Source organism: Bubalus kerabau, chromosome 13 (assembly GCF_029407905.1).
Source record: "Bubalus kerabau isolate K-KA32 ecotype Philippines breed swamp buffalo chromosome 13, PCC_UOA_SB_1v2, whole genome shotgun sequence".
NCBI classification, from domain to species: Eukaryota; Metazoa; Chordata; class Mammalia; order Artiodactyla; family Bovidae; genus Bubalus; species Bubalus kerabau.
Window position 1 is genome coordinate 54,832,657 of NC_073636.1, and position 14,315 is coordinate 54,846,971.

Here is a 14,315-nt window from a genome sequence, read left to right on the forward strand (position 1 = left end):
CCTTTCTCCCCTTCGCTGGTGAGGGCGATTGCCCAGACCACCCTGTGTCTCCAGGTGCTTTGCTGTGACATCAAAGCCCCACGGGGCAGGGGAGCTGGATACTCCAGCCCTTGCTGCAAAGCCAGCCAGGACGACAGGGCTGGCAACCACCTGGGCCCAGGGCTCCCATGGGAGCCCAGTGGTTTGGATTGAGGCCAGGCAAGCTGCCGCAGGTGAGCGTTAGTGCAGACAGGAATGGGAAGGGGAGGTGGAGGCAGCGCTCAAACCTCAGGCAATTTCTTGCAAAGAAAAAAAAAGAGCAAACAAAGTTAAAGTCGCTTCAAGGAAAATCAGGCCTCGAGCACGTGTGGCCGCGTGCAACACTGGGAGAGCATTTATTACCGAGCTCTCTGGGGAGGGGCTGGGTGTGCTGGCCCTGCAGTAGCAGGGAGCCCTGCCTGCGACAGCACCTGGCTTGGGTCCCCCGGAAAGCGAGCTCAGGGGCACAGAAATGCCCCCACTCCCACAGGCACGTGGCTCTTGGGTCTCGGCTGAGGCCGTCTTCTTGCACGTCCGGCGTTTCTTGGGTGGAATGGAAAGAGGGAGGAGGCGGAGTGGCCACTGCACCTGGCCTCGGGCCCCTACCAGTCCTGGTTGTCCCAGCCGTCGTCCACCGTGGGTGGTGGCGTGGCCTTCTTGGCGACCTTGGCCCGGCCCTCCCCGCCACCCCCCCAGGCCTCCCCACCGTCGCTGTTGTCGCTGATCCTATTGTTGGACGCGGACGCAGAGCCCGAGCCCCACACATCCCAGCTGTCCGAGCTCCTCTTGTCGGCTGAGGCGTCCGCACATGTCCAGCTGTCGCTGCTTGGGGACCGGTGGGCCCTGGCAGGGTCGGTGCTCCCAAAGGACTCCCAGAAGCTCTGGTCGAGGGTGTTCTGGGAGTTGTCCCCACCGCTGTTCTGGTAGCTTGGGCCCTCTGGGGGTCTGGGACAGACAGGGCTCTCTGAGCTCCCAGAACCGGAAGGTCACCAGGGAAGCCCCAAGCCACCTGGCCTCCCCTCAGCCTCTCCCTAGCTAAGTCCAAGCTCCAACCCAGAGTCCTGGTCCACACCCCTCAGGGTCCTGGAGCCATTGTTCTCCTCGAGGGCAGAGGACGCCCAGCCTCGGGGGGCTCCATCATGGAGTTGAGGCCGTGGAATCTAATGGAAGGACTCAGGCCACTTGCCACCAGAGCCCACCCTCCGTCAGTCCCACCCACATGGAGGATGTTTCAGAGGAAAATGTAAAATACTACTTTCCTGCAACAAATAACGGGAAGGAAACTCAGAGACTTGACCCTTTTCTGTACTGTGGAACCAGCTCAGGATGAGAATTCCTCACCCAACCGCAACCTCACCACTGAACATGTCCAGCAGCACTGGGAGGAAGCAACTGGTCCATGAGCAGGCAGACCAACAGCACCTGCCTTGGCAGAGTGGCTGCCACTCTGGGCCGGGCATAAGCTCATCCATCAGAGCCCCAGGGTCCCGTCTGAGTCAGAGGAGGAGAAAGCTGGCCCACTTGGCTCCCAGCAGGAAGGCCTGGGCAGAGCCCTGAGCACTGGAGACCCCAAGGAGGTGGGTTAAAGTCCAGCGGCCCTTCCTCTCCCTCAGCCTGTCCCACAAGGGCAAGGCTGAGACCACCCCCATCACCTGGGCATCAGTAGCTCCCGAGGTAGAAGGCAGGGCTTCAGAGTAAGAGGCTGAGGGACCGACATGCCTCTTTGCACCTCCAGGGCTCCAGGGGTTTCTGATCGTCACCCAAGACCCTGGGGGAGATGCCCTGCCTCTGATATCTGGGGGAGATCTCAGAAGGAAGCCCACTTCAGGAATGGACACAGCATACCTGTCTGATGAACCCTCTGCTCTCCCAGAAAAAAAAGTAGTGACGTCCCGCCAGCCCCGGCTGCCAACTCCCTGGACCTGGAAGAGAGCGGAAGACAGCTCAGCCGGGCTCTGCTGGGAGCATGCAGTGTCCAAAGACCAGGGTGAAGGTTAGAAATGCAGTGACACCGCCAAACTCAGGCCAGTTTACTGGACAGGATCGGATGGGGACGGCAGGATGCCTGCCGTGTGGGCACGAGAAGCTACGGCTGGGAGAGCCTGAGGAGAGGCTCTGGGCCAGGAAGCAGGACGAATGCGCCCCCACCCACAGCGCCAGGCGGAGAGGCAGGCCACCCACAGCACACTCACCAGGAAGGTTGGCCGCAGCAAGAAAAGAATGAAAGAAAATAGCAACAGGTTAGTGGCTGGGACCGGCGCTCGTCCAGAAGTTTCCATGTTCTTCAGGCTGTCGGCACCGGAGCGTCTGCCTGACCCTCCTTGGTCCTACAGGCCCTTTGGGCCAAGAAGAGATGCGCATGAAGCGCTGGCCCTCCCTGCTCTCGGTTCCGGGTGCCTTGGAACATGGAGACGCTTCCAGCCGAGCCCGCATGTTAGGCGGGGCTGCCCTACCTTGGACGCCAACTCAGAGAACCCACTGGACACATCATCAAAAATCTTCCCCTCCTTCACCTGGCAGATGGGAACAGCGTCGTCACAGCCCAGCAGACGCCCACTGCCTGCACTAAAGGCTGCCGCCCACCAGCACCGGCTCCAGGGGCTCTGTCTCTGCGCTGTCCCCTCCCCAGAAGCAAAAGGGAGGGCCAGCTGACCACCCTGCAGCCCAGGCCAGTCTCACTGGACCCCCACCCCTGGTGTTCTCTGCGTCGCCCCCTACCTCCCACACAGGCTGGCACTGCCCTGCCCTGCCCACCCCATGTTCCTCTTGCCTGTCTGGGCCTCCAGGGCAAGTGGCAGGATGCACGCCCAGCCACGCAGGAGCAGGGTGCAAGGCCAGGCTGTGCTGAGCCCAGGACGAGGGCCCACAGGCACCAGGCCCCCAGGGACACCAGGGAGTCTGAGGACCCAAACAGCTCCCAGGAGCAACTGCCCCTCGAACGAGGGCCCATGGAACTGAACCCAGCTGAACACCAGGAGTTCTCCCCACGTTACCTTCTCCTGGGCGGGTTTGAGGACACTCTCATTCAGACTGTGGCCCAACTCCGAAGCCTGTTAGAAGGAAAGACACGATGAAGAAAAGTTGTGTGCGTGTTGTGGCATGTTCTCTTCAGGATGGCGAACTCTGCCCGTGGAGGGAAGGTGGCTGGCAATGCCTAGCCACCAGCACACGACGCTCCTGGCTGTCGTGGAGGCTGGGCACTGCTGTCCTGGCCTTTGGGCTCCTGAAGAGCCCCTGTCGTCCCTCATACAGACAAGTGTACCCCCAGTCCCATCTGCCCCCCAGGGACCCCCAAGGGAGCTCAGACAGAAGGGATGGAGCTGGGGGTGGGGGGAGGCCAGGCCAGGCCAGCGGCTCAGGTCGGGAGCAGGCAGGACAATGGGGAGACGACCACAGTGTGGGGCCCTCGCCAGTAGGACTGGACTCTTTCAGATTATTTGGCTGAAGATAATTAAACCACACCACGAAAAACTCCCTGTAGACCACAGGGTACCCCGGCCTATTGGTACCCTATGGCAGCCCTGAGCTCTGGATCCCATGCCTCCTGCCTGTGACACGGATGCTCAAATGGGAGCCCATCAAGTTGGGGAGCAGCTCTGAGTGTGAGCGCATGGAAGCACCAACATGCAGGCTGTAGTGCAGGCGCGTGCCGGATACATGGGGGGTAAGGGGGCATGCACAAGCACAGATGGGGCCTTACCAGCTCTGGCTGCTGCTTGGAACCCCAGAACTTTACCCAGACAGCGTGGGGAGACAGGGGTGGGGGAAGAGAGAGAGCAAGGCGGTAGGCGCCACAGTCGCGACAACCAGGACAGGGTCCCACGGGCACCGCACCCTCTCTAGACCCAGCCCCTCCTACCTGACCCTCCCAGGATGACAGGAGCAGGCGGGGTGGAAGTCAAGTGAAAGGGGGGCTTAGAGACGTCCCTGAGTGGGGCTGGGGGAGCTCAGCCCTCAGGGTGGGAGGGGCCCACATGGCTCGGAGGCTCCTCCGCCGGCCCCCAAAGCCATTACCCCAAGTTCTGAACCCAGCCCAGGGCCAGACACCACGCGGAGACCACCAGGACTGCGAGCCAAGGTTTGAAAACAAGACACACCGGGCCCTGACATGACCACAGGAAGAGAGGACACTAACAGAGACAAGGAACGCTGTATCCTTGGGACAAAACCCCCATGCCCAGGGGGTGCTGGGTCTCCCGCCTGCAGCTGCCCAGATCCAGCGCAGGGCCTCCTTCCCCACAAGGCCAAGGTGGAGTGGCCTCCACCTCCCAAACCCACAGGCGCCTGAAGTGACACGCAGACGCGGGAGCCTGAGAGACAATTCTGTGCAGGCCTGTGGGCGTCTGACACAGGGCACACGGAGGTCACCCAGCCTAGAAGCCCCACAGTGCCAACGCAAAGGCTTCCTCTGGTACCTTCTGACTTGCTTGGGACCCGAACTTTGTCGCCTGGAAGGAAGCACAGAGGGTTTTCTGGTGAGCTGCCCGACACTGGCTGCTGGAGCTGTGCATCTGCAGGGCCTGGGTGCCCAGGCCCATTTCCTGATGGCCACGAGGACTGGCACTCACGCCACAGTGGCTCTCAGGCCCCACAAAGCTGCCCTCTACTCCTGCTCCCCCAGGAGCTAAACCATCAGGGTAGGGTAGGGGCGCCCAGGGCAAGGGAGCAGGCCCGACGCCGACCTTTGTGCTCTGGACACAGGGCCCCCAGCTGGGGTGGGGCCTTGTCCAGCGGGCTCTGCTGTTCACTGCTGAGCACAACTGGCCATACTTCTCACCTCTCCCCAGCACCCTGGGTGCTCTCAGAGTCCCTGGCAGAGGGGCCACTCACAGAAACCCCCGTGGGGCAGACAAACTTGTGGCTGGAGCCCCGTCAGGACCCCTGGCTGCCTGGCCTGTGGTGTTGCAGCACAGCCTGGTACTTACACCCTCCTTGGCCGCTGAGGCGAACCTGCTGGCTCCGGTAGCAAAGCTGCTCCAGCCCTGCAAGGAAGCCACACACAAGCCATGTGGCAGCTCCACATGCAGACACAGGACAGCATCTTTCGCACCCATGCTCCATGGGAAAGACACAGCCAGGGGCCCCAGAAGCAGCTCAGGTCCACTCCCCAGAGACAGGCCTTCCCACCAGGCCGCAGGGGTCATGAAACTTGTTCTGAGTCCAAGGTCATTTCCCCTGAGCCTCCACAACAGAAGCCAGTCATTTGGATTAAACCCCCACTGAGCCTGTGCCTCCTGGGGAGATGCGGAGGGACCCTCATGAGGAGCTGACAAAAGACGCTCAGCTGGGGATAGGATGAAAGGGACACGGGGCCACAAACTTCACACCCTGGGAGGCGCTTCTGAAAAACAGGCCAGGCTGACGGCCCCTTCTTCCCTGGAGCAGACTCAGCCCAGAACCCATGCAACAGGGCGGCCCTGCCAGGAGGGGCAGCCAGGCAGGCTCCACTCAGAGCCCGAGGTCTCCAGGGAAAACATGCCTTGTTAAACCTGGGGCACATGTCTTATATGTTGTAGCCAAAGTAAATGAAAGACAAAACACAAGTGGGATTAAACCCCGTAAGCCCAGCTTTAAGGTGTGAGGTCAGTGAAGGAAAGGGGAGTAGGCCACTGCAATCCTAGGGTGGCTAGTCTCCAGGAGGCCCTGGGGCGTCGGGGCGGGGGGCACTGGGACGGCATCCTCACCGAGTAGAGGGACGACATGGCGCTGTTGAGGAAGTCGTCTTCCCTCTTTGGAGGCGGCACCGTGTTCCCAAACCCCACGTAACGGTTCTCCTGGGCCCTGGGGGACACAGGCAACAGGCTTGCTGCTCCTGACAGCCACAGGGTGCAGAGGCATCCAGACCCAGATACCGGGTCACTGCCGGAAGTTGGCACACTCGTCCACAGGCCAGGCAGGTTCCAGGGAGGAATCATGTCCTTTCTCTCAGTGGTTTTCTCTCACTCAAGCACCCTCCTGAAGCTGCCACTCAGGACTCCACAGGGCCTGCCAATCTTGCACCCACCGCACACATACGCAACAGCCCCAGCCACTCTCACAGTGCCCCCTGCCCCCAGCCTCCCCTGAGCCCTCCTGAAACCCTACCCTTGATAGGAGCCAAGGTCATCATTCAGCCAGTCTTCGAAAGCCTTGTCCCCAGAGGCAGTGGAGTTCTGCACCTGGCCGGAGGCTCTGCAATGGTGGGTCAAAAGTAAGAGGCCAACAGAGAGTGGGTACATGCCCGCAGGGGTCTCTGGGAGGTGCAGTCACGCCCACCTGCTCATGCCTGGCTCCTCTGAACACTAAGCTCTGAACAGAAGGCAGCTCAAACTTAGGCTCAGTGGCTGAAACTGGTGAGAAGAAGGGGAGGCGTGGCTCTGGGGGGACGGGGATACAGGGGCTCCCTGCTGGCCTGAGCCTGCAGGGGGGCCGCAGGGAAACCAGGGGGACCAAGGCCACAGCAAGCACTGGGCCACAATCTGGAGCCCTTCTGACCAGAATCTCACTACTGAAGAGGGAGGAGGAAGGGGCTGGGCTGAACCCAGCACGGAGCTGGCCAGAAGGCTGGATGAGGAGCTACCGGTGGGCAGAGGACAGCAGTGTCCTGGGCTGAGGCGGAGTCCAGCTCTGGGCGGGCGATGACTCCAGAGACCATTCTTTGCCTTCGGCCAGAGCAGCCACCTGCCAAGGGAACCTGGGTCAGAGAGCAGGGGCCCATCAAGGTGGCCTAAATGCCCTTGACTGCAGTGCACTCCCTGCCCCCCACACAGCCCCTTCGGCTTAACACCACTGGCTGGGGGCTCTGCTGGGCGTGGATGCCAAACGGGCAAGCTCTTGGTCTCTGAGGCCCCCTTTCTACACCCCAAACGATGGGCCTCCCCGGCAGGCATTGAAGTTCTCAGGGGAGCTTTAGCTGCATGCACAGAGGTGTCTGGACACAGTGCTTCCTGGAGTCTGGGAGGAAGCCCATCCTCAGCCCAGTAAACCACAGGCCCCCCAAGTCCTCCAGGTGGGAAGAGCCAAGGCCATGCATGCTGTCTCCATGCGGATGGCACGCGGCCTCCATGTTGTGGTCAGAACCACAGGGGATCTCAGTGCCCGCGGCCGGAGCAGCCTCCACGTGGCGGGCGGCCTGCCTCACCCGGTCCCTGAAGAGGGCAGCAGCCCTGCTGTTGTACTTCTCCTGCAGCGACCAGCAGGGGTCGTAGTCCTCCTGAGACTCCAGGAACTCCCGGAACCGAGCGTTCCCGCCCGCCTTCATTTTCTCCAGCTCCACGTCCTTCCACTTGTCCATCGTGACAGAGCGGACGAAGCTGCACAGCAGAGGGCTGGCCTCGTCACCAATATCGCCCCGATTCAGAGCCCGGGGGTGAAAGGGGCCGACCTACATGGGGGCCCACTCCTCCCCACCCCTGCGCACTGACCTGAGGTGAACCCCAAGCCCACGGTGCTTCCCCGAGCACTCCAGGCAGATCCAGATGCCATAGGTCACGCTCACCCACTGTGGGTTGAAGGCGCCACACTCAAAACACACCTGTGGAGGGTGTCCAGGGGCTTGTCCAGAGGCTGAGGCAGGACCCAGGGACCCCCAAGACCCAATGGTAGCCCCAAGAGCAAGAACAGGGAGGCTGGTTATGAGGCCAATGGTGACAGGGAGTGAGGACCCCGAGACCACACACTACCCCAAGAGGTTCCTGAAACCTGAACTGGGTGTCAAGGAAAAGCAGATGCTTACATTGTTTTCATCTTGCGCCCGAACTTCCTTAAGAACTTTCCTGGTTCTTGGGCTGGCCATGGTGCTGAGAAAAACAAGATTTTCACAAGAAAATCAACCGCCAGTGCAAACACGCTACAAGATATAACCTCAAGGAACCCCAAGAAGCTGCTCGGAAGCTGTTAGGGAACAGGACAACTCACTGCAGGCAGCGCGGGGGCCCCTCACTGCAGGAACCTGCTCTCCAAGAGCAAGGAAAAGCCCAAAGCAGTGTGGATGCTGCCAGGCCAATAAAGTGATCATGAGGAGCAATGTGCAGTTACTAGAGGCCACTTACCACGTTGCATCAAGACTGTGTAATTTATGGAATGTCGGTTTCCGGTGAAGCTCCTAGCAAAGGGCTGGGCTTTATAAAATGTGCTCAGAACTGGCTGCTAAATCTCTTTTCCTGCCTTCAGGGCAACATACTGGACTCAGGCTGATGGTACCTGAAGTCAGGGAGCCCCACATTTTCGGTCCCGGCAACGCCCCACCTGCCTCAAGCCGGCACAGGGAGGCTCCAGGCCTGGGGCAGAAGCGGTGGTCTTGACTGACATGGGACGAGGCTGGCCTCCCAGGGGCCATCTGAAGGACTGAGATGACAGAGAGCATGGCCACAGCAGGGCATGGGCAGGGGCCTATGGACCTACAGATCTGTCACAATGCCTCATGGGGACGCTGTGGGAAATAGCAGCCACACAGCCTGGGCTGAAGAGAAAAGCCATCTCTTCACAGATCTCCTAGCTTCGGCCAAGTTCAAGTTCAATGGTGGCCTGTTTAATTCATGACCAGGAAAGTTGATACAGTAAGAATCAAGCCAGGGAGGGAAAGGGTGCCCAGCACAGTGCTGGATGTAAACTAACCCTAACCTGGCCGGGGTCCTGGGACCAGAGTGTGCACACTGTCCCTCCAGCTTCCCCGGCAGGACGTGTCTCGTCGAGGACACATAGGCCACTGTCAGAGACAGAGCCACACGCCTGGGTCGCTAGCAGTGTTTGCAACCTCTGACCTCGCGCCCACTGTCTGAGAGGGGCCTGTTCCTGCCAGCTTCCCTGCCAATGCAACAGCATGAAAACCCAGGAGCATCTTGGTCCGCATCTGCCTGTTACCTTCAGTTACTCCTCAAGGGGACCCGGCTTGTCCCCACAACCATGCTTCCTGAATCTAGAATGCCAAACACTCACAGGACACAGGCAAACAGAAGTCAGAACTAGGATGAGCCTGCCCTGAATGTGTAATTGTGTAAAAGAAGGCAGAGTGAGGACTGGCAGAATGACAGCGGGGGAAACATGTAAAAGTGAACTCACATGAAAGTGAATGAGGTGGGCTGGATTTAAGAGCAACTGTTTTTTGCATAAGAAGACCCTTTAATTCTGTGAAATCCTAACTTTAATACATGAGAAACAAATACCATCTTTCAAAACCATCAGATCAGATCAGTCGCTCAGTCGTGTCCGACTCTTTGCGACCCCATGAATCGCAGCACGCCAGGCCTCCCTGTCCATCACCAACTCCCGGAGTTCACTCAGACTCAAGTCCATCGAGTCAGTGATGCCATCCAGCCATCTCATCCTCTGTCGTCCCCTTCTCCTCCTGCCCCCAATCCCCCGCAGCATCAGAGTCTTTTCCAATGAGTCAACTCTTCGCATGAGGTGGCCAAAGTTTATCTTGAAAAAGGATCCAAGAACTCCTGCTTTAATACTTGAAATCAAGATGGTAACACACAGCTCTCTGCAAGAGGACGAGGCTTCAGTAAATGGTGAACCAAGACACTTTTTCTCAGCTCATGAGAGAAGCCACTTGTCAGACCCTAGAACACTACTCCCTAAGTGGGAACTTCTTCAAGACCTGAGATTAAAAGGGATGACTTAAGCACACTGTTGGGGCTGTCACCAGCGACAGGGACAAATCATGCTGATCTTTCTCTGAAACCACCTGAGCACTCAAAGCACCTACATGGAAGGACCACCGTTTCTCATTCTAAAGCACTGTTACTTGTGCACTTCTGCAGGGTGGGGAAGGGATGCCAAGGCCAACTTCAACACTACTTATCCCCTGGACCATTATGACAGCCCCATTTGGCACAGAAACCCATGGTGGCTGGACCCTTAAGCTTGCACCAAATGAGCACAATTAACTCTCACATCTGTGGCAGGCGAGAAGCTGTTTAACAGGGCAGATGAGAAACACAGTCCTTCTACTAGAGGTACATAAACTGAGGGAGGATTCCAAAGTCCTCTCTCGGTTTCCTCTCCCTCCAGCAACACCGTCACCCACGGCCAAGGGGTGAATGCCGCTCCCGATGAGACAGGCCTCTTCAACACCGAGAGGAGGATCCTTCCCTCTGAAGAGTGGAAGACCTTTCAGAACTCAGAAAGAGGCCTGACGGGACCCTAAGTCCGGACCACGTCTTGGATCCGAAGGAGGGGATGGGGCAGGGCCGGCTGGCCCTACGGAAGGGGTGCAGGTGAACAAGGGCCCGTGACAGTCTCAGAGGAAAGAAGGTTGGGGATCTGGGGCGCCCTGCAGGGTGGGTGGGGGTCTGGGCGGGGACGGCCGGAGGAGGGGTGCTGCGTTGGGGGGTGGGGACTTGAAGGGGGGCCGTGGACCAGCCCCAGAAGGACTGGGGGAGGGCGAGGTCGGCGCTTCCAAATCCTGTGGATGGCTGCCTCGAGATAGGTGGGGGTCTGGCGGGGGTGGCCACCGGGAGGGGCCGTGGACCAGCCCCAGGGGGAACCAGGACCTCTAGGTCTCGGTCGCGCGCTTACCGGGCAGGGCGCTAGATCCTTTGCGCCTGGTCGCGCTGGGGTTAGGGCGGGGGTCTCGGCGGGGGTCGGGCCAGGGTCTGCCGCGCCGCGAACTGCACAGAGGACGCGCGCCGGCCGCCCACCCGGTCGCCACCCGCTTCCGGCTACGTCGCGCTTCGCAGGGTCTCACGGGAAGCCGGGGGCGGGCCGGCGGGGGCGGGACTTCCGCCCTGCCAGCTGGGCCGGAAGCGCGACCCTCCTCCGTCGCTATAGGGACGCGTCCACCTCCGGGCTGCTGTGCCAGAGCTGTTGGTCCAGCAGGGACCGCGGTGTCCTGGGGACCGACAGTCACTCTCACCGGCGCTGCCCCGTCAGGATTCAGACGGGATAAAGATGGCCTGCTCAAATTAGGATGACTCATGGGCGTTTACTTACAAGGGGGCTGATTAGGAGAGTGTGAGCAGGTTTAGGGCACCACAGGAATTCTGCGGGAACCCAGTGCTGGAGCAGCAGAGCTGTGACGTCAACAGGCTCCAAGGGGATGGGAGAAGTTCCGACTCTGGAAGGACAGTGTCCTCGGCGCCGCGGCCCCAGAGGCGCTGTCATCTCTGGTTATGGGCATGGCGAGCCCAAGGTGATCCAGTAGGAAAAGATACAGGAGTGAATACCGGCTTCTATGGTCTCTTGCCCTCTGGTCTCCTGATTTTGCCTCCCACTGGCCAAGCTCACAGGTGTAATCTGAGGTAGAGAAGGATGGGGGTGGATGTGGAGAGCAGCTGGAGATGTTGCAAGCAGGCTGCAAAGCAGTGTGAATAGTAGGGTCCCAAGTATGGGAACTATGACTGTAGGAAGAGTAACTGTCCAGACTGGTGATCTCTCTCTGGGTAGTGTAACTGCAAGTGATGTTTGGTTTTGTTTTTACTTTGTGCTTTTTTGTATATCCACACACTCTGCATTGATCTGTGTAATTTTTGGAGTGATCCAGTTGCCTGGTAGCTCAGCTGGTAAAGAATCCACCTGCAATGCAGGAGACCCCGTTTAGATTCCTGGGTCAGGAAGATCCCCTGGAGAAGGGACAGGCTACCCACTCCAGTATTCTTGAGCTTCCCTGGTGGCTCAGATGGTAAAGAATCTGCCTGCAATGCAAGAGACCTGGGTTCCATCCTGGGTGGGGAAGATCCCCTGGAATAGGGCACGGCAACCCACTCCAGTATTCTTGCCTGGAGAATCCCCATAGACAGAGGAGCCTGCCAGGCTACAGACTTGCAGAGTCTGATAAGACCGAGTGCCTAAGCACAGTATGAACATTTTTACTGAGGTATAATTTACATTCAGTGATTTACACTCAATAGGTTTTGAGAAATGCATACCCCAGTGTAACCTCCACCATAGAACATTTCCATTACAGGCAACTACTGTTCTTATTTTTATCCCCATTTCTTAGTTTGCCTGTCCTAGAACTTTACATAAACAGAATCATTCAATAAGTACTCTTTCAAATGGTTTCTTTCACTTACTATTTCAGCTCTCCATTCCTTTTATTGCTGAATACTATTCCATTCAATGAACATATCTCACTTATCCATTCACATATTGAACAATGGAGTCATTTCTGAGTCTTGACTATTGTGGATAAAGCTACCCTGAAATTCACACACAAGCCTTTCGGTGGGTGTATCTTAACATTTTGTTTGCACAATTACCTAGACGTAAAGTTGTTGGGTGATGGGGGAACTGTGTATTGAATTTCATAAGAAATTGTGAATCAGTCTTCCAAAATGGGGGCACCATCTCATGCCCCAGCAGCAGTGTGAGGGCGCCAGTGTTTGCAGGTACTCTGAATTATATCTCATTTGTAATTCCCTCCACTGCTGGTTGAAAGTTGCCCTGGAGGTTTACCTTGGCTTCCTGGCCAGTCTAGCCTGCCCTGTGCCCAGCTTAGCATGAGCACATCTTGCAGTCAGGGGAAGCCCTCAGGAAGGAGCCAGCATGTCTCACAGGGAGAAGCCGCTGGCATGCACAGAAACAAGAGGGCTGAGGTGATGTGGACAGAGCACCCATAGAGTCTACATAGGGGCACTGTGAGGCAGTGTAGATTTCAGCACAAGACCCTGGGCTTCAGAGAGCAAGAGCCCTGTGCTGGATTCCTTACATGAGCTTCCTGGAGGAGGAGGTGTGAAGGATGTTGAAAGGTAGGAGAGGAGAAGGGAAAGTGGTCCTGGAAAGGGCACAGCCGAAGAATTGATGCTTTCGAATTGAGTGTTGGAGAAGACTCTCGAGAGTCCCTTGGGCAGCCAGGAGATCAAACCAGTCAATTCTAAGGGAATCAGCCCTGAATATTCATTGGAAGGACTGATGCTGAAGTTCCAATCCTTTGGCCACCTGACGTGAAGACCCAACTGAGTGGAAAAGATCCCAATGCTGGGAAAGATTGAGGGCAGGAGGAGAAGCGGGCAACAAAGGATGAGATGGTTGGATGGCATCACTGACTCAATGGACATGAGTTTGAGCAAACTCTAAGAGACAGTGAAAGACAGGGAAGTCTGGCATGCTGCAGTCCATGGGGTCGCAAGAGTTGGACCCAACTGAGCAACTGAACAACAGCAACAAGAGTAAACACCGAGCAGAGGCTAGATGTTTAGTTTTCTGACCATAAAGCTAAAAGTCAATCCCCACTCCACCATTGGGGAGCCTAGGGCCACGGTCTTCCCCAGAGCCAAAAGCAGAGGGAGGGCCCTCCAGGGACAGGGAAGCCTGCCACCTTGCAGCAGCTGTCGCGCCCTTGCCTCTCTCTGCCGTCTCAAATCTGGCACAATGACCAAGTGACAGAGGAGAAATCTGGGTATGACATGGTGAATGGTGCAGAACATGGAACTGCAAATTGAAGGTGTTTTATTGCCCCATCTAAAACACATAGGTAATTTGTTTTTCTTTCGGAACCACCAGCATTCCATTAACTTCCAGTCAGAGTAACATGAACATCTTAGTGGTTTCCTCCCCAGGGCTCCTGAAGTTCTCGATGTGAGTAAATTGAAGGGAACACAAGAGCAGCAAAATGAAAACCGCAGAGTAAATGGCTCCGCGAGGCAAGGGCCAGCCCAAGCCACACAGTCCACCTGCAAAGTCACCACAGGCCCCCTCGGGTGTGGGCCTGTGGATGTATTTTGCAATGCCCACGTGGTGTCGACTCTCACTGTGTGAGTGCTGGGTCAGCTCTGGTGGATTCGACCAGATTGTTCACAGAGCCGTTGTACCAAATGCCCTGATGCCGGTGCACCCGTTTCTTAGGTACAACACCTCCTGGCTGAGTGTCATCGGTAGCTCATCTTTGCCACACTGTGAACATATGTGTTGTCACTGCTGCTTTGATTTCCAGTTTCATAATGGTGGTGGAGCTGGGCACATGCTCACTGGCCAGTGGACACCTGCCTGGTTTCTGCGCTTTGTCTGTCTATCCTCCATTGACCACCTTCCACAGCCAGTGCCTCCCTGAAGTGGCTCCATCCTTCATCTGAGAGACAGGCATAGGGCTGGCTCAGACTGGGGCTGTCACACTCCTGGCCTCTGGCCTCTGGCCTGCTGCATGGATGGACTTGGCCCCACATGAAGAAAGGCCTGGTCGACCTGGCCTATCTGACCCCTGCCACTGGCTCTGAAGATGCACAGGGAAGAACTGTGCCCTTGGATAAAGGAGGTGGAAGGAAGTCGGAATGTGGCCATGCTGATTCTCAAGACCATGCATCACTGCAGAGCACAGCTGTCTCTGAACCTGAGTTGTCTTCATCCTAAAACACCCAGGAACTTGCAGTTGTGCCAGA

The 14,315-nt window shown here is 57.6% G+C and overlaps 1 protein-coding gene across 8 annotated transcripts; it reads right to left on the reverse strand.

The window, feature by feature from the left end:
* Positions 1–349: 349 nt before the first annotated feature.
* On the reverse strand, positions 350–10,677 carry ARFGAP1 (ADP ribosylation factor GTPase activating protein 1). Of its 8 annotated transcripts, none has more exons than XM_055544480.1 (13): positions 10,519–10,677; positions 7,733–7,796; positions 7,422–7,531; positions 7,139–7,310; positions 6,578–6,678; positions 6,103–6,189; positions 5,703–5,799; positions 4,944–5,000; positions 4,434–4,466; positions 3,012–3,068; positions 2,472–2,531; positions 1,864–1,934; positions 350–963 (listed from the first exon to the last, which is right to left on the reverse strand). In XM_055544480.1, the coding sequence occupies exons 2-13, from the start codon at positions 7,790–7,792 to the stop codon at positions 621–623; spliced, it is 1,248 nt and encodes a 415-aa protein (XP_055400455.1). In that variant the 5' UTR covers positions 7,793–7,796; positions 10,519–10,677; the 3' UTR covers positions 350–620. The 8 variants fall into 8 exon arrangements, with proteins under 8 accessions (XP_055400455.1, XP_055400454.1, XP_055400458.1 ...); XM_055544479.1 differs by having other exon boundaries at positions 1,864–1,940; XM_055544483.1 differs by lacking the exon at positions 2,472–2,531.
* Positions 10,678–14,315: the final 3,638 nt, after the last annotated feature.

Coding starts and splice junctions, on each gene's coding strand:
- ARFGAP1 (XM_055544479.1), bottom strand. CDS start 7,792: ATGGCCAGCCCAAGAACCAGGAAAGTTCTTAAGGAAGTTCGGGCGCAA. Junction 5,800..6,102: donor GACCTTGGCTCCTATCAAGG/GTAGGGTTTCAG, acceptor TGTGTCCCCCAG/GGCCCAGGAGAACCGTTACG. Junction 3,069..4,433: donor GGTCCCAAGCAAGTCAGAAG/GTACCAGAGGAA, acceptor TCCTTCTAACAG/GCTTCGGAGTTGGGCCACAG.